Here is a 25,446-nt window from a genome sequence, read left to right on the forward strand (position 1 = left end):
GGGCTCCACATCTCTCAGGTGGGCTCCATGCAGGAAAACATTTGCTGAGCAGGGCTGGTTTGTTCGGCCGCGACCTGCCTGTGTCAGCAGGCCGGGATCCAAAGGCCGCGGGCAGGCGCTGCTGATCCCAGCGCGGCTGCCCCGTTTATGGCCCTTTATGGCCGGGTGACTCGGTCCGCAAAGCTCCGCCGCGCTCGGGAGCCTCAGGTCCGCCGTCCCGGCCCCATGGCGCGGCTGGCCGCGGCTCGGGCCGCGCCGCGATGTTCGGACCGGGGGACACCGGGGATCACCGGGGGTCACCGGGGGTCACCGCACACGTGGGGAGGGGACACGGCCACGCTGCCCGCGGGCAGGGCGGGGCCAGCGGGCGGCGCATGCGCACGGCCGGCCCCGCCTCCCATTCACAAAGAGCGAGCGCCGGGCGCCGCGGGCGCTGATTGGCTGCGGGGCGGGCGGGGCGGGGCCGGCACGGGGCGGCCACGCGGCGGCGGCGGGGCGGCGGCAGAGCTGGAGCGGAGCGGGACCGGGACCGGCAACGGAACCGGGTACGGGATAGCAGGGACCGGGCGGGACCGGCAACGGAACCGGGTACGGGAGCGTGTACGGGACAGTGGGGACCGGGTACGGAACCGGGTACGGGATAGCGGGGACCGGGTACGGCACCGGCTGTGGGAACGGGTGCAGGACCGGGTGCAGGATGGGGGAACCATGCGGAACCGGCTACGGGACCGGGTACGGTATAGCAGGGGCTGTGCGGAACCGGGTACAGAACCGGGTGCGGAACCGGGCGCGGGACCGGGTACGAGATAGGGGAACCGTGCGGGACAGCTGGGCCAGGTGTGGGACGCGGGGCCGGGTGCAGAATAACCGAGTCAGGCGCGGGACAGCGCAGCCGGGTGGGGACCCCTGCGCCGGGTGCGGGACCGCGGGGCGGGCGGGGCCCGGGCATCACCGGGAGCGCACATCGCCCCCTCCCCGGTACTAGGTGAGACCCGGCGGAGCCGTGCGCTGCCGGGGTGTTTGGTCCGGGAGCTCCCGGTGCCCCGTCCGGGTGGGTGCCCCGCGGCTGCGGGACCGCGCTCCCGCCACCGGCTCCTCTCCGGCCGTGCCGGGCCCGGGGCCGCGCTGCCCGTGCTGACCCGCCGGTTCTGCCCCGCAGCACGGCCCCAGCGCTATGTCCGTCAGCAGCCACGAGAACCGGAAATCCCGCTCGAGCTCCGGCTCCATGAACATCCACCTCTTCCACAAAGCGGGCCACGCCGACAGTCTCCTCACCCAACTGAACCTGCTCCGCCAGCAGAACCTCTTCACCGACGTGGTGCTGCGGGCTGGGAACCAGAGCTTCCCCTGCCACCGCGCCGTCCTGGCCGCCTGCAGCCGCTACTTCAACGCCATGTTCAGCGGGGGCCTGAAGGAGAGCAGAGATGCCGAGGTGAACTTCCACGACTCGCTGCACCCCGAGGTGCTGGAGCTGCTGCTGGACTACGCTTACTCAGCCCGGGTGCTGATCAACGAGGAGAACGCCGAGTCCCTGCTGGAGGCCGGGGACATGCTGCAGTTCCAGGATATCCGGGATGCTTCGGCTGACTTTCTGGAGAAGAATCTCTACCCTGGGAATTGCCTGAACATGCTGCTGCTGTCCGATGCCCACTGCTGCGAGCGGCTGCTGGAGCTGTCCTGGAGGATGGCCTTGGCCAACTTCACCTCGCTGTGCAAGACTGAAGATTTCCTCCGACTGCCCAAAGACAAGCTGCTGGAGCTGGTGGAGAGCGAGGAGCTGGAGGTAGAGGATGAGACGCTGGTCTATGAAGCCGTTATAGGCTGGATCCGCTACGATTTGCCCCGACGCCACGAAGTTCTGCCCGAGCTGCTGCGCTCCGTCCGCCTGGCCCTGCTGCCCGAGTCCTACCTGCGGAAGCAGGTGGCCTGTGAGAAGCTGGTGACCAGCCACAAGCTGGGGGAGGAGATCGTGGCCGACGCCGTGCGATGCAAAATGAAGATCCTGCAGAACGACGGGCTGGTGACGGGGTGCTGCGCCCGGCCCCGCAAGGTCAGCCAGGCCCTGCTGCTGCTCGGGGGCCAGACCTTCATGTGTGACAAGATTTACATGCTGGACCATAAAAGCAGCGAGATCATCCCTCGTGCCGACATCCCCAGCCCCCGCAAGGAGTGCAGCGCCTGCGCCATCGGCTGCAAGGTCTACATCACCGGCGGCAAGGGCTCCGAGAACGGCGCTTCCAGGGACGTCTGGGTGTACGACACCCTCCACGACGAGTGGGCCAAAGCCGCTCCCATGCTGGTGGCGCGGTTTGGCCACGGCTCCGCCGAGCTGGACCACTGCCTGTACGTGGTGGGGGGTCACACGGCCATGAGCGGGGCATTCCCGGCCTCTCCCTCCGTGTCCCTCAAGCAGGTGGAGCACTACGACCCTCAGCTGGACAAGTGGTCGCTGGTGGCTCCTCTCCGGGAAGGCGTGAGCAACGCCGCCGTGGTGGGAGCCAAGATGAAGCTGTTTGTGTTCGGGGGCACCAGCGCCAACCAGAACAAGCTGCCCAAGGTGCAGTGCTTCGACCCCTGCCAGAACCGCTGGACGGTGCCCGCCAGCTGCCCCCAGCCCTGGCGCTACACGGCCGCCGCCGTGGTGGGCAGCCACGTCATCGTCATCGGCGGGGACACGGAGTTCTCGGCCAGCTCCGCTTACCGCTTCCACAGCGACACTTTCCAGTGGTCCAAGTTTGGGGATGTCACCGCCAAGTGCATCAGCTGCCGCGCTGTCACCTCGGGAAACAGGCTCTACGTGGTGGGGGGCTACTGCGGGGCTCAGCGCTGCAAAACCCTGGACTGCTACGACCCCTCGTCCGACACCTGGAGCAGCGTCACCACGGTGCCTTACGCCCTCATCCCCACCGCCTTCGTCAGCACCTGGAAGTACCTGTCTGCCTGAGCGTGGCGAGGGACCTGGAAGGTAAAATAGCTGTGGGTCAGCCAGAGCTCCTCTGTAGCAGGTTAAAACTTGAGGGGCAGATGCACGTGGCTCTGAACTGGAGTTATTCCAGCCTCGTGTGAACATCAGCTCCAAAACTTCAGGCTGGTAGTGTGGGATCTAAAACCCCTGCAGGAGAGAGATCTCTCTAGGTGCTGAAACACTGCAGGGAGAAAATCAGTATAAATAACAAGACTCTGAACCTGGCATCTTGGCCTGTGCAAGGATTTTGGGGAATGCTGTGTGTGAGGATTGGGTGTCGTGGCTGGGTCAGGAGGCTGGAGGAGTCGATGTTTTTGCAGGCAGGCTGTCTGCAGGAGCTGGGACAGACCCCGTGGTGCCACCGGCTCCGGCTGCTGCTTTTAGCACAGCCTCCTCCTCCTCCTGGTGCCACGCTTAATCTGCCAGTGGCACCCAAATGTCTTGTGGGACGCCAGGGCTGTGAGCTGGTGCCAGAACAAGATTATAGCTGGGATTTAGTCCCAGAATGGTGGGTAATTGCATTTATAAGACAAGCCTTGTCTATGTATAAACACAGGGTTTCTCTGCTTCTAATTATTCCCTGGTGTCCCTTTCATGCCATTGCTTTTCTGCTACACAGAGATTGACTTTCAACATTTGCAACTGGAATTAAACCTTTTCTAAAGGCTTTTGGCAGAAACGATGCCAGTGAATCACAGACCCTGCAGGGTTTTCCTTTTCTCCTTGCAGGAGTCGTACTGTCTAAATAAAATTATTTACTGTAATAAAATATCCAGTAGTACCTTTAGAAAATACCTGGCTGTGGAGGGAAATCAGCATCATTGCTGGGATTTCTCTGGGGTTTGAGGCCTGAGGAGTGGGCTTGGGGTTGCTGTGCCCTGGTCTCACAATGCTCTGCTCTGCACCACAGGCTTCACACCTGATTTTGCCAAGTGCCTCCCTTGGCTGAGGATGCAGATGGAACATGCAGGCAGCAGGAGCACCTCCTCCACCTGGAGTCTGTGAGTTGGGTGCCAGCGTGGAGCCCATCAGCACCAGCAGGGCTCAAGGCAGCTCGGCTTTGGCTTTGAATTGCTTCTGCAAATCCATCCCCTTGGTCAGGCCGGGGAGGGGACAGGCACGGGGGGACCTCCTTGGGATGACAGCTTGTGCTGTCCCCTGAGATAGAAAAAGGTCTCCAAGTTTTCTCCTAACTTGTGCAATCTCGGAGCAGGAACCAGAGGGATTATTTTGGTTTCAGTGGTACTAGAAAGGAGAAAGGACACTGCTGACCAGCTGCAGGACTGCACTGCTGGGACTCACAGCACCCGAGCAGTAGCCTGGAATGTCAGAGCATGTGAAGTACTTTGCCCACGGGCTGGTTCTGTACATTTATTTCTTTTTTATACAGCAGTTTTGTTAGTTTATTACTCAGCCTGGAGCTGTTTCAATAAATTTGAATAAAATCCACCATGTCCCTTGCCTGTTCTGTGTGTTTCAGGTGCAGGTTTTCCCAGCCCACATTATTTAGTAGAGCAGTGAGGAGCAGTCCCTGCTGCAGTCCAAATCAAGGGCTCAGATCTTCCTGTACCTGTGTAACTTGGCACTGAGGAAAGCTCAGATCTCACACTGCCTTCTAGCTTTGAAGGAGACACAAAACTCTTCAAAACTTCAAAGATTAAGGTATTCTCTACCCTTTTCTGGTCACTCTTCACAGAGTGGGGTTTCCTTACTTTCCAAAAGAATGGGAGAAAGTGCTGCCCCTTCTGTCCCAAAGGGCTTTGTGCTCCAGGCCCTGCTCCAGGTGAGGGGAGGCAGTGCCTGGGAAAGAAAAGCTCTGTTAAGGGGAGGAGGTGAGACAGGAACCAGCATGGTCAGAGGAAACAGGCACCAAAGGTACAACTGTCTCACCACAGAAGTATGGTTTGGGTGTGATCCATTATTTCAGAATTAAATAAATCAGTGTCACAACTCTTCCGAGCTGCTTGCACAGGCAAGAGCCAGCAGGATAGAAAGGAGGGGAGCTGCCCTGCTGCTGGGGGCTGGAGCAGATGCACCAGCTTCATTTCCACCCCCTTTTCTGATGCTTTTGCCATTTTCAGCCCCCAGGCTGGGCCTTTTTTCACGAAGCCTTGTTGTGCCTCCTCTCCATCGCTGGCTGAGCCCAACGGGAGCTGGTCAGGCTGCAGGGAGAGGAGCCCACATCCCTCCTGGAGCACACAGGCAGCAGCAGGGAGACAGACTCATTCTGATGAGAAAAGGCTGTTAAGATCATGGGATCCAACCATCCAGCAGCTGCCAGCCTGGCTGTGCCTTGCAAGCAGGGAAAGCCACAGTGCAGGACTCTGCTGGGACCAGCAGCCATCTGGAAGCGTCTCCAACCCTGTTCTCCAGCCAGGAGCTGCCTCACCTTTGTTACAGCTCCAGCTACTCCTGAGGGCTGGACAGAGTCCGACTGTGCTCAGTCAGAGGAGCAGAGGTTTCATTCATGGCGTTTGAGCAGCAGCAGCTGTTTTGTTTATGCTGCCAAGCAATAAACGCTGGCTCCCTGCCACATCCGCCTCCCGCTCCGGGGATGGAGCAGCTTCCAGCAGCACGGATCCGTCTGCCTGGGCGTTATCTGAGCCAGGCTCGGCTGTTCTCAGCTGGGGGAACGAGCCCCAGCTCTGCTGCTGCTGCTGCAGCCTTTGCAGGGGCTGGGCATCGCTCCCTCCTTTCAATCCAAGCACACCTAGGCTGGGCTGCTTCGCGGAGTCTCCCTGCTGCAGGCAGCAAAGCCAGCAACAAAAGCCAGCCCGGACTGAACTGCATCACTCCTTCACCTGGCAGAGAGCCCTGTGCTGCCCCTCCAGCTCCACCTCCCCTGGCAGGAACCAGCTCCCAGCTCCTGGGGAAAACCAGGGAGCTCCACTGCTGTGTGCCCGAGTCGTCCCAACAGACCTGTTTTCCCAGTTTGACATTTCCATGCTGGATCCACTCGCTGCTTCAGTGCCAGGGCCAGAAGGTTCAGGCCAACTGAGCTGTAGGTGAATTTGATTTCGAGGTGAATTTGGTTGCTGGGGTAGAAATCCTTGTGAATTAATAGAATTCATTTAGAATCTCAGCATAGCTCAAACCCAGACCTCTCCTAGCCCAACCCCCACTGTGTGTCTGCATCTCCAGCTGCAGGAGTTAGACCCCAGCCCAAACTCACATCTAGAAGAGACAACTCACATGGGCATCACTGGGCTCAAAGGTAAAACAAAGTGTGATATCACTGTCCCATGGGATGTTCCTCTTCTCACACAAAGCTTAGAAGGCACCACAGCCAGAGAAATCTGCGATCAGACTGATCCACCCCCCTCCTGCCCACAAGACAGACAGGGTTGATTTTAAGGGAATTGTTTCTTGGTTTTGTAGGTGCCTCCTGCTCAGCAGCTCTTGCTGCCAGAGCACCAAGGCAGCATTGTGGCCTTTCTCCCTTCCAAGCACAGCAGAGGCTGAGAAACTCCCCTTCCTGGTAAAGATGGGATATGGATCATGAAAATGTTCTGCAGCACACCCACCTCACATCTAGCAAGGAACTGTTACAATGGTAACTCATGGCAGCCCAGGAAAAACAAAGTTTTAATTATACACAGTGTGGTTTTGTTCATGACTTCCAATGTTCCAGAAGGGAAAAGAGACATTGCACACCTGAAATTCCCTGAGAGATCTGCATTTCATGTGTAGTCATCTGGGATGGCTTCAGGTCTAGCAAGGCACTGCTCCACACTGAGAAATGACATCAGCTGCTGCTCTGACATGGGAGAGGCACATCCCCACTGTGCTGTCAGCAAGGAGTTTTCATGGTCCTGTGAATGAGGAATCATGGAATGGTTGGGTTGGGAGGGACCTTAAATCCCATCCAGTGCCACCCCTGCCATGGCAGGGACACCTTCCACCATCCCAGGCTGCTCCAAGCCCCGTCCAGCCTGGCCTTGGGCACTGCCAGGGATCCAGGGGCAGCCCCAGCTGCTCTGGGCACCCTGTGCCAGGGCCTGCCCACCCTCCCAGCCAACAATTCCTGCCCAATATCCCATCCAGCCCTGCCCTCTGGCACTGGGAGCCATTCCCTGTGTCCTGTCCCTCCAGGCCCTCGTGCAAAGTCAAGGAGCCCCAGAACAAAGCGATGCTGCCCTGTCTGAGCCTCCAGTGCCTGTGACAGTCCCAGAGCTGAGGACCCTGTGTCGTGTGCTCCAGCAGGGTTTGGCTTTTATCCTCTGCCAGATCCCACGGGCACAGGAGCAGCAGACAATGTAGGACAGGCCCCACATCCCTGGGCTGCTGAGCCTTGGGCTGGCCCCATTGCTGGGATGAGAAATAAAACCGGATTTGAGTCACAGGGCTGAGGAAAGGGAAAGGCAGCGAGCAGCACATTCCCACTGCTGGAGCACACTGTGCAGCCAATATCCTTTGTGCATGTTTGTCCTCGAGCATCTGGCTCACAGATGAATCTCAGATGCACGTATGGGAACCATCAGCCTTGTCTCACCCACATGAAAGAGGGAGGTTTAGCATAAAGCTGGTCATTGCCGATGGCCTCGGCATGATTCATGCACAGAAAGAATGTGGTTTGGGTTTCGGGTTAATTAGCTGCAGATTGGAGAGGGAGACAAGGCAGGGCGGAGCTGCTGGAATATCGGGGTGAGCAAATTACCAGCTCTGAAGGCAGCGCCAGCCGTGTCCTGAAGTCACACCCTCCGTGTCTCACAGTGACAGCGTTATCAGTGCCACTGCCAGGAAAGGTGTTTGCAATCCCCAAGGAATGTCTGCCCTGCTGTTGTGGCAAAAACTGAACACAGCAACACCTACACACCTTTGAACAGGGATGGCTGCAGCAGCACCGAACTTCTAACAGATGCAAATTCCGCCCGGGATTTAAACTTGCCTCTGCTGAGGTCTGGGCTGCTGCAGCTGGGCAGTTCCCAGTGGGAATCTGTGCTGCAGGGATCCCTCTTGGCCATGTTAACCCTGGATTTTCCTGATCCAGGCTGTTCTTGTCTTCCTGGAAACAATTCCTGCAGGTCTGACATGAAAACAGCTGCACAAGAGCGCAGTGCAGCTCCACTTAGCTTCTCTCCCAGACTCTCCCTCCCTGCTGTCCCCCACAAAACCACTTTGATTCCACTTCTTGCTGCCAAAAAGTATTTAGAAATGGTCATGGAGTGACTGGCCTTGCTGTGGTGACACAGACACGAGGTCTGGAGGCACAGAGGCAGTGACTGATCTCCATCAGGCAACTGTGGCTCAGCTCCCAGGAGCTTCACACATGGAAGAAATATTTTCCTAAAAAGAACACAAGCAAAAGCTTCTACACACACTTACTCTGAGACGTCATTCTCTCACATGACAGATTGTTAGTTCCCATAAGACCAAATTTCAAACACTGGTCTTTGATTATTTATGTGGAAAAGTAGAAAAAATTTTGTTTTTCCAGCCGAGTTCCAGTTTGTGTCACAACACAGATGTGACACAACTTCAGAGGCTGACAAATGCTGGCTTGTTCACTGATTCCTGCACACAAAGGCCCAGGGTCCCCCAAAGCTGCTTTGATAAACCCCAAAGGTGGTGACAGTCACACCACACCGCTGGCACTGCCACCACCCCTGGCTCAGGGCTCTCCTCAGCCCCGGCTGCAGCGCAGGATTCTGCTGATAAACCTCTCCCTCTTCCTTGAGAGCACCAATCTCTCAAGCACCCAGCTCTCCCACTGTCTCCCTGCTTTTGCATCTGTTCTCCTCTCTAGAAATGACTGGAGGTTCCAGCTCTTGCATTCGCTTGCCAGCTGTGGGGATTTCAGCAGGAAACTCAGGCTGCTGCAGCGCTGGGAAGAGCAGCCCCAGCCAGAGGCTATGGGATGGTGCTGGCAGCAAGGGCTGCCAAACTGGCACGAGCACTAGGGAGAAAGTTTCTATTTTTGTTATCCTTGTTCCAAGTGGGAACCGATACTGCCTGGGACAGAGCCAGGCATGTCTCAGGCTGGCACCATGCAAAGCACCTCCACGCTAATGTAAGCAACTCCAGCGAGTTCTCTCTCTCAGCAGCAGAGTTCAGATGTTTGGGAGCAGCTGATCTTTCCCTCAGGTGTTCACCTCACTGCCAAGGGCTGCAGCTATTTGTGTTCTGCACTGAACACCTCCTATGCTCCGTCCTCTCCTTTGGAAAAGCATGTTTTGCTCCTGTGGCACATTATTTCTGTCCAGGGTAGAAAATGAGAAGCACGTGAGAAGTGGCAGCTGCTTTGATCTCCATTTAAACAGAAAGCAATAAATAATTACATAGATGTAAAGGCAGACAGTTTTTAAATGTTCTTTTTTTTATTGCTAGAAGTTGGTTTCAGTCCTATTGCAGCTCTGAAATCCTTCAGTGGAGAAACATTGCAATCATTGTAAAAATCATCATTTGGTGTGCTAAGATCATGTTTACAATTAATCAAGAGTGCACAATTCAACAGAATATTAACATTTAACCATCAACTTTACAAATAAAATAAAGACTACAAAGATGTTGCTACTGCAGTATCAACAGTAAAGGAAATATTTACAATGTTTACACCCTAACGAAAAAACAAAACCAAACTCTTCCCCAACAAAATGGTCAATTTAACCATGGACCATGATTATTTATTAAATCTTTACAGTGCAAGGTGGGCCTAGAAACCAGACCTAAGACTAAAGAGCGTCAAGAGAGTTCACAGCTCTGAGTGAGATGCACGCAGTTGTACCAACAGGATCTACACCCATGAGAGATCTCCTTCCGGCTACAGACAGAAATGGAATTTGAAATCAACTTTTCTAAAGTGCTCCAATTTCTTTCAGTACAAAAATATAAAAAACTGATTTATAAACATGGCACAAATGTTATGAACCAGAGCTCACACACATGCTGTTTGAAGAGGAACGTGCTGATGGTGGACGATGAAGTCGCCAGTGGTTACGAAGATGTTGGGTCTGGTCTCGAAGAGAGAGCAGGGGAAAGGCTTTGCTTTGCCTACAGCACTTGTGTAACCTGGCATGCAGATCTGTTTCCTGGTAAATGTGAGAACTGCTGGGGAAGACAACAAAATCTCCAAACTCCCTTGCATGGGGGGCACAACACACAGGGACTCCACTGAGCAGCACCGGGGAGCCTCAGCTCCCATTCCGCAGAGTTAGAAGTAAAATGAAGTAAGTATTTTTAACCCTTTCCTAGTTTAAGTTTCGACTCTCATTGTAAATGCAAATGACAAACACCAAGCTCCATGTATGCAGAATCATCTGATCACTACTCAGAAAGACAAAACTGCCTGCAAATTATTTAGAATGACTCCTAGCTGTGCAGGAAGGCGAGTACCTGGATGAGCAAGCGTCTCTAGGAACACCAATTCTGCCTCACGCTGGGGGATGATCAGCGATCTCAATTCCTGGGACATGCCACAGCTACAATCCACAGACAGCACAGTTAAAAACTAGAGAAGCATCCACAACACACACACTGCAGCTGTGCTCAGCACTAGTGGCCACGGAGGCATCCTCAGCCTGGAACACGGAACGTCCACGTTCCAGATGGGAAGAGAAAGAGGAAGCCTCCTCAACAGCAGAGTTCAAATTGAAATCAGAACCACAGAAACAGCCTCTACATTGCAACACCACAATACTGAAGGACAAACATGCTGATAATTTTAAGGCTGTGACACCAAGCAAACATGGCGGCAGTTCAAAGCTCATGCTGGCATTTCCTCCACACCCCAGCTCAGAAAGAAGCCAAAAGGCACCTGGGAGGCACAGAATTTTGAACTGTCTAATCCTCACAAATCACTTAAAAGGAAAGTTTTATCTGAAGCGATCAAAAAGTCCAATAGGAAGGATGTGACTCAGAATCAATAGCAGGTTACTTAGCCCAGGACACAGCAGTACTTTGCAATCTAATTTACCTAGAAGAGTTATTTTTCTAGGAACAAGATTTGAGTGAAGAGTCCAAAATCAGTTCACTCAACTGGAGCAATTTGTTAACAATTTCACAGATTCAGTTTTGCACAAGTGAAGAAACCCATGATTAATTTAAAGAAAGTCATATTCCTTATAAGAAAATAATTCACTTGCTTCCCTCAGCCTTCTACAGATCCCCTGCCCAGACTCTGGTAGCAATGAGGTACCAGAGCACCCACAAGTTCCAAAAGCTTCTCCAGGCTGACCCAAGTGACAGAAGACACCGTCTCTGCTCAGGTGCAAACAGGTCTCATAAAGACAGCTGCAGCCAGACACGTGCACTGAGGACACAGAATGACCTCTAAGCTCATTTCTCAGTTACAGATTGAAGACCCATATTCCAAGAAGCTTCTGGAGTTTGACCCAACAGCCTGGTCTGTCATGGGCCTGTGTCCATTTGTTAACAGCCAAAACTTATTTCAAGCACTGCTGACAAGAAATATTAAAAAAGTTACATTTAAGTTAAAGCATTAAAATAAATGGGACCTCACTGCAGACTTCATTTTCTACATGTCACTGTTCTATATTCAAATTTGCCCATTGCACAGAAGAAGAAAGCAGCCAGTGAGCTGCTCCAGCCCTTCCAACACTCCCTCCCATACTTTAGGACAGGCACAAAATAAATCTAAATAAATGTTTCGAAAAATTACTTCCAAGCACCAAAACTGACTTCCCTTTTTGGCTGAGGTGATTTACTCCACTGATGCAACTTAGCTTTAGGCTACAACTCCTAAAAACCTGGTAATTTAAGGCAATGGGGGCATCGAGTTTTCACAAGGAGTGGCCCAAACCACATCATGAAGGAGAGAACGTCTTGTGCATTCCTGCTGCTTCCCTGTGTGCTTCCAGGGGAAATTACAGGGGACCAGAGGTGACTGGAGTCTGGACATCACCCAGTGGAAAAGTCAGTGCCAGTCCTACAGAGCTGCTGGATCCCACACTGCTGCATGGATCAGGAGCTACGCTGGTTTGAAGAATTCCCCTCCATTCCAAACTAACTTTTTGGAATGCAAAAATGAAATATGGAGTGGAACTCTGTTCTGATCACCGAAGATATGGTATTCCAACAACCCAAATCATCAGTGGAACAGTCCCACTGTTTCCTGCTAACAATCACTCCAGGTTCTGCAATGCTGATTTACCATGCAGTCCTTTGCTATTAAAGCCAAGTGTGTCCATTTTCACTTGTTGGGGGCTGAGGGAACATCCCCAATCTGGTAAGGAGCCAGTTTGGAGTTTCCTCTCACTGAACTCAGTGCCACTGCCTCAGGTTTGTACCAGCACCACAAAAGAAAAAGACCCTTAAATCCAAGAACTGTTCCAGCAGATGTGCTTGTCCCTAAGACCTATTCAATATTTTGTAGCTTACCTTTCTCCTACCACTAAATTTGGGTTTTTCATTTCTTATCTGAAGGCAATAACCCAAATTACCACTACTTGAAAATATTAACTGCTGTTGTTTCCTGCTGAAAATTGATAAAGTTTCTTGCACTGTTACTACTGAAATAATTTTAAAACTCTCAAGCAAAGAGAAGTTATGGCCTTAAAGACATCACTAACACCACACAGGGCCCAATCACAGGGACAGCTCAGTGATTTGAGGAGACTGGCAAACACCACTGGATCCACTGCCATGAGACTGGATGGAGAACTGACCAGGTCTTCCATCCACTGCTGCAAAAGTCACTTTAAATCAGTTAAAGATATTAAAAAAAAGCCATTATCAATCATGTCCTGAAGAGTATTTATCCAAGATTTTAAGCTACGAGATCCTGATTCCTTTAATTCTGTAACAATACCCCAAAACAATCTCTCCTGTGTATCATTATCTGACCAGTCACATTCAACACACACCAGAACACACATCCTTGGGTGAGGGTGGGAAAAGAATCCGAGACACAGAGTCAAAAAACACAACAAAAAATGACTGTGCAAATTACTACAAAGGGAAATAATGCCTTTTCAGCAAAACACTTAATGTCTCCACCATTCCATGATCAAGAACTGACCCATTTCACAAGAGGTATCAAAGCTGGTTTAGCTGAAAGCTAAACACAGGTTTAGCTAAGAGTATTTTTTAATCATAATTATTTTTAATTCTAAAACCAAACAGTTCTTATTCCCTTCATTCCTAACACAGTGCTGCAGAGAAGTCTCTGCAGTAACAGCAGCTTTGATATCTTCTGGTACTGGGAGTAAAGTCCCAACAAATTAACAGACAAATAAAGGATGCAGAAAACAGGATTAAACAAGACAATAAATTACTGCATTCAAACACTTCTTAGACATGTCTTCAACAAAGAACAAAATCCAAGTCTCTTAAGTTCCTTCTGAACTGACTCATGAGTTTGCCTGAGAACCTGTACTGCTGTCCCCAACAGGGAGACAGGATCCCAGTGACGCTGGTGGCCAATGAAATGTGCATTCAGTCCAACTCTTCATCCTCATTGTGAATTCTTACATGTCCAACCCTTCTCTTCCACAGACAGGCGGAGCTCCTGCCCCTTGAAGACGCTGTCAGAAGCTCACCTTACCTTCTCTTCCACTGTACCTGGCCACGGGGACTGTGCCACTGGGTTCACAGTGCCTGGCACACCTGGCTGGGAGGGGACTGGCTTGCTGTCACCTGGTTACCAACACACAACCCATTACTGACCTGGACCTGGGAAAACAGATTTAAAAATTCGCAGCCATTTTGGGGCCTACTACTAAACCTTTATACATAAAAATCTGGGTGGTTCAACATCACCGATAACAATTTACAAGATGGTGCCCATGAACAGTTACATTCTCCAAAAAAGAGCACATTACAATAAATGTCAGAATTTTCACATGCTCTGAATTGATATAGCCATGCCATGTGTCAATACACTGGAGAATTTAAAAGCAAATTGTTACTACTGTGCCCTTGTTCTGAGCCGATGGCAGAGAAACGAACAAAGCAGGACAATAATCCTGGTCTGGTCCTTGCTTGTAGTAACTGGGCAGGGATCAGAAGACATCCATGTCTGGTCTCCACCATGGTGCACACTGGGGCCTGAGTTCTTGAAACAGTGTGTCAGGTGATGCATCTTCAAATGGAAACAATTAGAAGAAAATGACATCTTCTTTGCTGGTATCATCTTGCACATTCAACAGGCTGGGCTGAGAGGGCACCAGAGGCTGGACCTGAACATTATTGGGCTTGAAGAGGGTCGCTGAGGCAGATGAAAGTGCTTCGGGCTGAGCATCTGTAGGGCCATACAGTTCTAGAGGGAAGAAAATGGAAGAAGACATATTCACAAGACTGCAGAGAGAGTCTGAGGCACTTCCATGGACAGGCAGGTTGGCCAAGGCGTACCTGGCTGGAATGCAGTGGTCTGGCTGCTTGGGAGGGATGGACTTGCTGACCGCCTGCCTCTCAGCACAGCCTCCTCTCGTCCAACAAGCCTGGGGGGAAGCAGCTGCTTCTGATCGACAGATGCTGAAGGAAATATTTCATGACTTAGTATTTGAGGTGAGCAGCACTTCACAAGTGTCACTGCTTTATGCTGGGGCCACTGTACTGACACCTTTACACACCCAAGAAGGCTGCAAAACCACAAAGAGCTGATCCTACCTGCATTTTGCCTTCAGCTGTTTAAACTATGAATACTTTTCTCTTCCTTGAGACTTCTAGTTCAGCTACTGGCAGACCCTGGCAATCTCAGATTTAAAACCCAGAAGCTGCTCTGCTTCTCTCAAGTACAGCAGAGAGAAAAAAATCTTTGTCTGTAGAAATGAAATATCAAATGACCATTTGTGCTACTTCTAACACTCAGAGCTGTGATGAACCTTTGTCTCTGCTCTCCATCTGTCTCACAGCTGCTCAACAGCACAACCCACTGATTCTGGTGTTACAGCCTCTCAGTTTCTTAGTTTCAACAATGAAAGCAGTTTATGAAATGGCTATTCTGGATCTAAAGAACTTCTCTCTCTCAGTACACATTCCTTACATGTTACAAAACCCAAATTCAGTACACAGTGTTTTGCCTCTGGTACAGAAAGTTTTGTTCCATTTTATTCTAAGATCTACACATGGGCATAACAAGCATGAAGCCCACTAATGCTCACAAGAGAATAGAGACCAATATATTTGTGGTTTATACCTTTCATATAAATTACAGAAAAACACCATTAAGTCAATTTCCACTGCAGAGACCATTATGTAAGAGCTATTAAAAATAAACTGGGGAGATGTGGCATTAGAACTTTATATTACCAGCATTTGGTATGCAAAGTAAGAGAATACAGGCTACATTAATGTGCAAAACCATAAGCAAGTTTGCAAAGGCACTAAACTTTATGCACGACAGAGACAGATGTTCCTGCAATGTGCCAAAGCCACTCCCCCTGCTCTCTCTGTCAGGTTTGGCCCCGAGTTCTCTGTAGCAGTGCAGACTGATGGACAAGCTTGCCAAGTCTGAATCTAGCACAATGCTAAAAAGATAATTTTGTAACTTAAAATTACAGGCCATTCCCCTATGCTGGCAGTGGGGCTACTTTAACTGGTAGAGATAAAATGGTTTTTAGTGTGTCTGTCATTGGCAAAGATCACTACTCCAGTACCCAGCAGTTAGAAGCAGAAATTACACCAGGACAGGGTGACTACATTTTTACTTGCTTCTATTTGTGACAAAATTAGCCCCTTTCAACCCTACAACACACACAGCATCTCAATTTTGGCCTGGAGATCTGTATTTAATGACTGACTGGTGCTAAGAAAAGCACTGCATTTGATGCCACTACAACTCTGTACAGACAGCAAGAAAAGGCTAAGCTGGCCTCAAAACGTTTTACTCATGCACAGCAGCTTTTTTTTTTTTTATTCTTTTTATTTAATACCACAGTTAGGCATGAAGACTTTACATCCAGGTTTACAATCTCTCACCACCATTCTGTTGTGTTGGAATACATAACTCCATTTTTAACATTATCCCTTTGGGTTATATTTCCAATTTAAATACTATAGACATGGAACTCCTAACAGGATTTTAGGAGGTTGAGAGATGTTAACTGCAGCAAACACACTATTAGCTTGTAGCATATTTATTTCTAGGTTTCATTCAGAGGTTTAACTACAGGGTTCTGTCTCCCTGTGATCCTGGTGGAGATCAGAATAAAATCACACATACCTGAACTGTCTGTCCTATGAGATGCTTTGTTCTTGCCACCTTTCTCCTTGCTGCCTTTTGTGAAGGTGGCCAGCTTGGTGGGGATCTGCTGCTGGACTGCAGCTGGTTTCTGGATCTGGTTGGTTGCACTCAGGAGATGTATTGGCACTTCGTTCTTCAGGGAGGGCCGGCTCTCCAGGGTGGTGCTGTCCCTGCGGACCAGCTCCGGCCGCTCCAGGTACTCCAGCCCGGCCACCGAGCTCACTCTCACTGAGGATTTGGAGCCAGCTGCAGATGGTTCCACCCCTTCTCCATTGAAGCTGATGGAGTGACTGATCATCTGGCTCTGCAGGAGGAAAAAGGCACTCTAAATCAAACAGGGATTTTCACCCTCCGCAGCACAAGGAGGAGAGACCACCAAGCACTTCCTAGTGCAAAGCAGAACAGGGTGGACAAAGCCTAAAGGTTCCTGGGGAACAGAAGGAAGAGCAAGAGTGTAAGTCCTTGGACACTGAAAAGAACCTCAGCAGCTCCAAACTGCTTAAGAGTGAACCTAGGAAAGAGCAGACTGCATGGGGTGATGACAGAGCAGAGAGAAAGCAGGACTTTCAGAAAGTTGCAATGAACCAATTTAATCAGACCTCCAAATTTATAACACAAGAAATGTTTTTAGAAATCAACTGTACGAAATGCTGTTGATGTAGCACTGCTTCTGCAATCACTTGCCTGCAATAGGACAATTCCTGAATTTGAAAACTACTCAGTCAGCCACAATTCAAAATAACTTATTCTCCATTTCCATCTTTTTAAAAAATATTCTCATTGCCAGACATCTGGGTGAACTGGAAAACTGCCAAACTCTGATCTTTTGGAGAGTAGCCATCACCAGCTACTTCAGGTGATGGTTTGAGGAGCCCAGTGAAAGGCAAAACCAGGCTGGTGTTGCAGCAAGTGCAACCTTCATCCAGAAACAAGCGGGTTATTAGGAATAGAAGTGAGAAAACCAATCCCTCACCTGGCCCATTTCAGGGGAGAAGGTGCCCGACACTGTGTTCTGCTTCTTCAGCTTCTTCAGCTGATCCAGGCGCTCCCTCTCCTTCTCTACAGCTCTCTGGGCTTCCCGCAGCCTCTCCAGGTCGTGCTGATAGGCCTCCCTCTGCCTCTCCAGCTCTTCCCTGTCCTGGCTCAGCCTCTCCCGCAGCTGCCGCATCTCCTCCGCGCGCTCCTGCAGCCGTGCTTCCGTCAGTTCAAATTCCCTCTGCTGCCGGCTCCTCTCCCTCTCCAGGCGCTGCTGCTCCAGCTTCAGCTGGCTCTGGAGCTTCTGGACATTCATCAGCTCTTCCCTCTGCTTTTCGAAGTTGCGCTGCTTCTCCTGCTCCAGCAGCAGATTCCCTCGGGTGGACTGCAGCCGATATTGCTTCTCCCGGTCTGCCATGGTGGCTCGCTGCACCTCGATGTAGCTGTCCTGCTGAGATATCACAGCCTGCAGGGGATAAAAGCCCAGCATTAGGCACCCAGGTTCAAAAAACATGCACAGCTGAGCAGGAGACAACATCATCTACCAGGTGAGCTCACAGAATCTTTCTTCTAGAGCATATCTTAATTCCAGCTTGTACAGACCATGGTGACTGGCATGATATTGAAGATGGCCAAACAAATAAATTATGCTTATGTGTGTCAAACTGGACATTTCTTGCACCTAGAATTGTTACCCTGAATCAAAACAGTCAAAGTATTACTGATTACAAGGTAACAGTAAAAACAACTAACTTCTACACGTGTATGAACAATGAGCACAGAGAGCAGACAGAGCTCAAAGCAGGAAAACAATTAAGTGAGCAGGAAAAAGGAAATAATTACTTAAGACAACAGCTCTAACACTTCCTCCAAAATACTAGGCAGTTTCCTTGAGTCTCAGGTCTAAATTCTGCACTTCACTCCAGCTTCAGGGGATATTTTCAAGGTAGCTCCCCTCCACACCTGCATAAATTTTACTATATTTGATGCCTAACAGATCTCTTGGATCATAAATAGTGGTTTACCTGAAGACTGAAGAGCAACTGTAACAGTGTCTGTATCCTTTGGACAAGCTGAAGGGGAGGAAAAAAAATTAGGCAATTGAGCAGAGCTTTGTTTTGAGGCTTTAGGCTTTTTTTTTAATGTATTTTTAAGCAGTGAAAATAATCCATGGTATCTGCACAAAAACCCACACAATATAAGCATGGCCACCAGAGTACTCTAGCATAGCAAAAGCCAGTATGCAGGCACAAGGAATTTCAGTTTATTATTCTTATGCAGATGTGAATCAGTGCCCAGCAAATCTCCCTGGGATTCCACCAAGAAGTCATCATCTTCTATTCACCTGAACTATTTAACCATCACTTCCTCCCGTGCCCCAGCACTGAATCACTGCACAGGTACAGACCTCACAGGGATTCAGAGGCAAGTTTGGCCAGTGAGCTGTTAATGTGCTGGGTTCCACAGACATGACAAACACTGAGTTTTGCAGGTGGTTTGGCTGGATTTTACATGCTATTATTATACTATGGCTATTTGCCATTGGATTTCTTAACAGCAGAAATAACATACCTGAGACTCTATGGTGGGCTGAAAACCACTGCTGTCATCCAGCCTTGTCCCATCACTCTGTAAGGGAGACAAAACCAACATTTGCTAGGGAGACTTGTTGGGCACTGGCAGTGCTGCCAGAAAAAATCTGGGATTGCTCCCATGCACTGAAGGACATACATCAAAAACACTGAATTTGTAAGCCAAGCTGAAACAGCAGTGCGGTGATTAAAGCTCATGTTAATTCTACAGCACCAAATGAGCAAATGGAAAACTGAATTGCCTTGCCTCTCAAATGCTGAGCTACCAAGTTGCCCCACAAAACATCCTTAATACTCAAGTTATTTTACAGACAAAGCTGTTCCAGTCTAGCCCTGCCAGCTATGAGAACTAACTTTGTGAGATTTGTTCTGCACCGCTATCATGACGAGGAACGCAAAGAAAAGCATTTAAATCCCTCATAAACTCAACATACAGTTTGAGATCCTTCTTCTACATCAGAAGAGAGGTCATGGAGTTGCACATCTGAACTCAGTGCAGGGCCTCTCCAGTCCCACTGCCTCTGGTCACCACCACTGTTCTTCCTGCCACCTGAAAGAGGAGTATGAAGAGCTCACACCAGCACAGGAGCTGGGATAACTCAGTAAGTGTCAGAGCAAGCAGAAAAACATGGTGACTTTGAACCAAAATGCAACTGCATGGCTTCTCCATGCTGATCCCAAGTGGAAGATCAGGCAACAGTGACAGATAGGACTGCTCAAAAAAGTTTAAAAACTTGAGAAGACTGGGTTAAGATAAACAGGGAGGGGAAGTTCAAATTACATTATGCTATTTTAAGTGAAGCAACCACAACGTCTGCATGAAAATAATCAGCTCCCAGAATTGCAAGCTCATGACATGGAATACTGGTCAGCAGGAATACTGCAGTCACAGCAACACCACTGTGAGTGTGGAAGGAGGTAAGGGGAGATGGACCCCCTCTCGTAAAAAGTACATGACAGATGTGTGGAGCCTTCCAGAGACACCAGGAAGTGTTCTAGAGATTAACAACCAGTGCAATAAGGGCCATTTGCTTTTTCAATTAATGCATGAAGCAAAAATGGAGATAAATAGTATCTGGTCTTTCCTCTTATTTTATTAATTAACTGATAAATCATCTGTGCCAAAAGGACAATTCATATTATCTAAGGATTCAGCAAACCTCTAGTGACTGTGCAGATACAAAGTGGAAAATAGTGTTCATGACATAATGCAAGCAAACAGCTGAATTCAAATTTTCTAGGTTTTCAAGTCAAGCATATTCTTTTTTAACAAAATTAGAGTTCTGTGTGGAACTGAAGTAATGATAAAGAATTGCCCTTATAAATAATTGCCATTATAAAGTAATGTCCTCAGTATAACACTGAGAGCCCTACTCTGCTCTCTAGTGTTGGTATCAGGAGCAAAAGATCCAACATGCTGGAGGTTTGCTCTGATTTTCCTTTTTAGAGCCTGGTGAAGCTTCCTTACATGAGCACCACAATTCCTTGTTCATATGCTCTGTACAGTAACCACAGTAAAAAGATCAGAAAAATGTAGAATGCTCCCTTTCTTACTTTTACTTGAAACTGAGGGACTACTGTCATATCCTCCAAAGGTCTCTGCTCTCCTGGGGAGTCCTGAGCCATCCTCAGGCTGACAGGATGCACTGCCAAAGTGAGTGAAGATAAAATCCTGGAGATTTTCAGCTGGGGGAGAGAAGAACACGTCATATAAACAGCCATGTCTATGCAGCAATACAAGTTATCATGCTAATGAGTCTAAAAAAACATTTCAACCATCAAGTCCACTAAAAGTTCAGGCAGTCTGAGATGTCCTGCAGTACAGAAGAATTTTCCTTTGTGAGTAGCTCTGCATGACAGGCTCTTCATATGAAGATGAGCTCTTCCTTAACTGCAAGTTAAGATTATCAAGCCTTGAGTGTTTGGTTTTTCTTTTTTTTCTCTTTTTTTTTTTTTAATAGAAACTATGTTTGGGCTTATTTTCTTTCTAAACATGCTATCTTTAGACAGGCTGTTTTTAACACATAACCTTCCTATAATATTACATTTCAGGACTGTGTATTATTAGAGCACTCTGTTACCCTTTCTGAACAGACTCATCCTAAAATTCCACTGGTTGATCCTTAAAAATAAAATAATCCAAGCTGTGCAGGTCTCCTACCTAAACCCAGAAATGCACTTGACCTTTCTTGCAGATTGGTTCTGAGAATGAGGAAGTCTGAACCGTGTTACATAAAAGCATTATGTTATTACAGGATGATTTTTCAGGGCCTGTACTTAGATCCTGGGTGCTTATCCCCACCCCAGCACCTGAGTGAATGCCCACACATTCCCACATTCCATTTACCTTCAGTCACTGCAGACTTCAGAATTGCCTCTCCCTGCAGATTCTCTGAGATATCCCCCCGAAGAAGCAGCCTGGCTCGAGATCCTTGGGAATGGTCTTCAAAGCCATTCACCTCAGACATCTCCAGATAAATCTGCTGCTTCTCAGTGAGACTTTGCAGAATCAGGTCATCTTTCATGTTCAAACGCTCTGAAGGAAGAAACAAATTCAGTCCTGCCTTCCTTGTCACTGTCACAGAACTGTGTTCAATTTGGGAGATTATCATTCATTTTATGGCCAGAGCATCAAATGCAGAGATATAATTAACAGTTAAGGAGAAAACTTATGGAGCAGACAAAGCTTATTAGACTTCTTTAACCACTATTTCTACAGAATCTGACACCACCTTGAAAGTCTTGTGAAGGAGAAACTTGATCATATCTTGATAAAGAATTAGACACCCATAAATCACAAATAATGCTGAGAAGCAGCTTGTGGAATATATAACTAAGTCATTACCTTGAAAATCTTTTAACTTCGCAGCTCTTGCTTCAGCCAGCCTCCTCTCTGCTTCAGGTTCATTACATGATCCTCCCTCCTCATCAGGACAGCTGTCCAAAGGGAAAGACAGATTTATGTTTGATTTGCATGTGAGATAATTTAAAACCATCTCAGGATTCAACCTGAAGCTTTTGCCTCAGTTGTGGTTTATCCTAGGTGTCAATCTTCCTTTTCCAAAGCCCTGTTGCATTTGACATCAGTGAGCCTTTTTTTTTTTTTTTTAAATAAAAGCAGGATAAAGTCTTTGACTAGCTTTTATTTCATCAGTGGTTTCTTCCCAATGAACACAAACAGAATTACACACTGAAGACTTACAAAGAAAGTTTAGGGAGAGTCAAACGGATTTTAAGGATAAATTTACACCTGTGAGTGCTGTGAAGAGAAGACAAACAAGAAATCACAGCCTCCTCCCTTACCTCTCCACAGCCCTGCGGATGTGTGCCATCCAGGAATTCCTCTCCTCTTTGGAGCTGGTGTGAATTTCATACATTTCTGGTCCTTTTAAGGAAGCGCTAATTAAGAACATGGCCTTTTCCTCATTAGCTACCTCTCTCACAATCAACTTTTGCAGTGAGATAACTGGTGGCTTGGAGTCCTGCAAAATAAAATACCATTTATTGGAGTATATTAGATGTGTCCTTTAGGAATTGTGTTTCCTAGCTGCCCCCTCTTCCTATTTATCCAGAGCCACCAGGAGCTGTAACATCATGAGATAACTCTGATCTTTTCACATGACACTTTGGATGTTGTCATTTTTTTTTACAATCAATGAAAACACAGAATGAAGAATGTACCTGTCAAAAACAAGAGGTCTTGATACCTGACTGAACATCAAAGCCTGTGGCAATTTAAAGATTTCCAATGAGCCCCAGAAATCAAGACCAGGCTCAAAAAATTTTTCTCAAAAGGAGGCAAACCAAAAATTTGAAAAAGAAAACAAAAAAACTTAATGATACATTGTGAAGCGAAAAGACAGAACAAGAGAAAATGTTAAAGGTTTCAAGTTGGCTACAAAAGAAATAAAACAGAGGTGTTAGAGGGTGTCAGGCCCTGATAAAAATGACACTAGGTGACAGATAGTGTATTGTATAATAAGGATTAACTGGATTAGCTGTCAGCCTTTGCAGTGAAAACACATTTACAGGAGGGATATTCGTTACTAAAAACCTGTCAAGGCTTCCTACAGCACAGCTCCAACATATGAAGCCTAGAAAGTTCCTTTCCAGGATAAAGCAGCTCTTTGTGACTGCTGAACCTTCACAGAATAATCTAGAGCCATGATAAGAGAACTGAGCTGTGAAGCAAACACCAGGAACACCAGCTTCTGCCATCTTCTCTGAGCAGCTGTACTGCAGTTCCAGCCACAGAGGTCACTGGAAAAACAGAATCACTGAGCAGATCCATTTGCTCTCTCACTTGATTTATTTATGGAGAAGTGATATTAAATCTCAAATGAACTGTATACATACAAAGATACAAAAAAATTGGTCAGACTCTAAGTGTAGAGCACGTTTCCAGAGGGGAAAAAAATCCACCACACAGCACCCTGTTCTGTGCATTAGGAGAAGGGTAATTTGAAAAGCAGTTGTTTGCACAGCCCTGAGGACACCAAAATAGCTTTTGCCATTAGAATTCAGCTCTAATGTTAATGTCTCGAAAAAAATAGATCCAAGAAAACAATTATATAAAATAGTTTCTCTGTTACAGGTTCTATGACAGCCATCAGTGAACTAGATCAGGACAAAATGTACAAATTAACTTCTCTGAGGACACCTGTGGAAATGCCCTAGAAAAGCAAGTGAATTCACTGAATGTTCTGGAGTGCTGCAGTAATAACACCTGCATTTAGTGCTTATTCCATGTATTTCAGGAAAGTTCTCTGCCCCTAGTAAATCTCAGGGCACTACAACCACAGTTACCATGTCCCTGAGATGGGCAGATTCTTTACCTGCAAGCTAAACAGAAGCAGGATTTATTTGCAAGTGTTTTTCAAAGCACAGTTCTAGCATGTGCCATGTCCATGACTTGTACAAAATCTCAGCCTAACAAAGTTCAGTGAAAGGGAACGTCACAGCACAAGAAGAGAAACAGTGAAAAGCACGGGAGATGTGGCAGCTACAACTGGCCAATGCAAGAAAATACTGATTTACACTGGGAGAGGGGGTAAAGGATTCAACAGGTACCAGACGTGCTTCAGAAAAAGTGATTCCATAATACTTGGCTGGTTTATTCACTTAATTTTCTTTCTGGACCTCCTATAACAAGTATCTAACATCCCCAATTGTGTTTCTTCTGTATTTACTGTCACTTTCATAAATCCTCTAAGTGCATGTATTAAATACAGAACAACACCTACCACAGATGCAAATATGTATTTTTGGTCCTTTTCTTGTAAGAGCAACAGTACATCAGTGAGCAGGACTGCCAGAATATCTACAGTAAGAGACAAAAAAAAAGGAAAGAAAGTCATATTTTAAAGCAGAAAGACCAGTCCAGACTCAAAAATCACTTAACTTATATTTCCTGCAGGCAAGGGAATAGGATGTCACCACTGGGTCTATTACTGCCTTCCACTTGGGCTGTCCCCAGCCAGGCTGCACCATGCAGAACCAGCTGATTTAAACAGAGCTCATTTAAAGCTTCAGAACACCCACACAGACATCCTACACATAGACTCCAGCACTCCAGTGGGAACATGTCTCTCTCAACAGCAGATTCTTCTGGAACTGCAGCCATTCAGAGTCCCACCTACTCCTGGCTGCACTTTCTGTGCCACTGAAGCTTCTCCCTGAACACTTGAGCAATGAAACTGCTCAAATATTCCCTGATGGCCACTGCTTTGATTTTCTGGCAAATGCAGAATTAAGTGTCATGCGGCTGACATGACACAGGTTTTGCAAAGTGTGAAGCAGAGCTCGCACAAGATAATGCCTTTCCACAGGAGACTAAGTCAGGATGACTCAAAGCTTTGTCATCCATCTGAAGACTTCCCCCTTGAATTGAGAAGCAGATCAGCCAGATAATAAGCAAACAGCATAAGGAACTTATCATGCACCATTACAGAGATGCTTATTGGACAAGCCAAGAATAGAACAAGTGCTATTTCCTCCAATATCCTATTAAACAAGCAGGTTATTGTCATCTTATTTTATACCCAATCGATCAGTAATAAACAGTTACTAAAAAAAAAAAAAAAACAACAACATAAATCTTGTTTCCCAGTTGTGTTTTTGCCCTTGCTGGTGCTGTACCTTTGAGGCGCCCTGATGCAGCTTTCCAGTACAGCATCCCATCCAGGAGGAGCCGCCTCTGGCCCATGTCATCCTTCCGGAACAAAAGCCCATTCTTGCATTTCCCAGATGATTTCAGCTCCATTTTGTGCATGATCTCCTTGAGTCGCTGCCCCTTCTCACACTCATTTACCATGGCATCTACATGGGTGATGGTGTCCTTAATTAAAGCAAGGGCCTGGGTCAGCTCTTCGTAATCTCGAGTTCCAGCTAAGGGAAAAGAGAAGCAGTCAGCCATATTTTCGACTTTGGAATACAAGACATGAGCCATCCAAACATATTTTAGCATAAGGGTTCCATACTGGACATCTAACAATATTTTCTAAGAGCTCTAATAACCCAATAATAATCTTTAATAACCTAAAGCTCTGAAAAGCTAATGAACCGACAGGTTTAACTACTATGGGTTTGTGATTGCAAACTTTAAATGCTGCTCTTCTCCTCTGAGGAGAGGCTGGGAGAATTGGGATTGTTCAGCCTGGAGAAGAGAAATTTCAGAGTGATCTAAGTGTGGACTGAATGGAACCTACAGGAAAGATTGAGAGAGGGCCTTGAGTGACTTGGGACAAAGGGGAATGGCTTTAAGCTGAAGAAGG

At 48.0% G+C, this 25,446-nt stretch overlaps 2 protein-coding genes across 14 annotated transcripts in view; one reads left to right on the forward strand and one right to left on the reverse strand.

Annotated features, from left to right (window-relative positions):
- Positions 1–465: 465 nt before the first annotated feature.
- Positions 466–6,561, forward strand: LOC111940318 (ectoderm-neural cortex protein 1-like). Of its 4 annotated transcripts, none has more exons than XR_015279179.1 (5): positions 472–545; positions 1,160–2,965; positions 3,876–3,966; positions 4,446–4,627; positions 6,344–6,561. XR_015279179.1 is itself a non-coding variant. In XM_086862746.1 (3 exons), the coding sequence occupies exon 2, from the start codon at positions 1,175–1,177 to the stop codon at positions 2,942–2,944; it is 1,770 nt and encodes a 589-aa protein (XP_086718872.1). In that variant the 5' UTR covers positions 466–588; positions 1,160–1,174; the 3' UTR covers positions 2,945–2,965; positions 3,876–4,414. The 4 variants fall into 4 exon arrangements, 2 of the variants coding, with proteins under 2 accessions (XP_086718872.1, XP_086718873.1); XR_015279178.1 differs by having other exon boundaries at positions 475–588; XM_086862746.1 differs by lacking the exons at positions 4,446–4,627; positions 6,344–6,561 and having other exon boundaries at positions 466–588; positions 3,876–4,414.
- Positions 6,562–9,263: 2,702 nt separating this feature from the next.
- Positions 9,264–25,446, reverse strand: part of ARHGEF18 (Rho/Rac guanine nucleotide exchange factor 18) — a 50,396-nt gene continuing 34,213 nt past the window's right edge. For 7 of the 10 annotated variants that reach the window (XM_086862752.1, XM_086862753.1, XM_086862755.1 and 4 more), the window contains 13 exons: positions 24,812–25,060; positions 23,917–23,993; positions 21,977–22,155; positions 21,519–21,610; positions 21,021–21,209; positions 20,228–20,359; positions 19,108–19,223; positions 18,654–18,710; positions 18,107–18,154; positions 17,080–17,547; positions 16,086–16,410; positions 14,273–14,395; positions 9,264–14,180 (listed from right to left, as the gene is read on the reverse strand). In XM_086862752.1, the coding sequence (XP_086718878.1) occupies positions 14,020–14,180; positions 14,273–14,395; positions 16,086–16,410; positions 17,080–17,547; positions 18,107–18,154; positions 18,654–18,710; positions 19,108–19,223; positions 20,228–20,359; positions 21,021–21,209; positions 21,519–21,610; positions 21,977–22,155; positions 23,917–23,993; positions 24,812–25,060 (2,216 nt within the window). In that variant the 3' untranslated portion in view covers positions 9,264–14,019. The remainder of the gene's footprint in view (positions 14,181–14,272; positions 14,396–16,085; positions 16,411–17,079; positions 17,548–18,106; positions 18,155–18,653; positions 18,711–19,107; positions 19,224–20,227; positions 20,360–21,020; positions 21,210–21,518; positions 21,611–21,976; positions 22,156–23,916; positions 23,994–24,811; positions 25,061–25,446) is intronic. The other 3 variants (XM_023942994.2, XM_086862756.1, XM_086862757.1) reach the window with 1 other exon arrangement.

This window comes from Cyanistes caeruleus, chromosome 25, assembly GCF_971803275.1.
Source record: "Cyanistes caeruleus chromosome 25, bCyaCae1.hap1.1, whole genome shotgun sequence".
Taxonomy (NCBI): Eukaryota; Metazoa; Chordata; class Aves; order Passeriformes; family Paridae; genus Cyanistes; species Cyanistes caeruleus.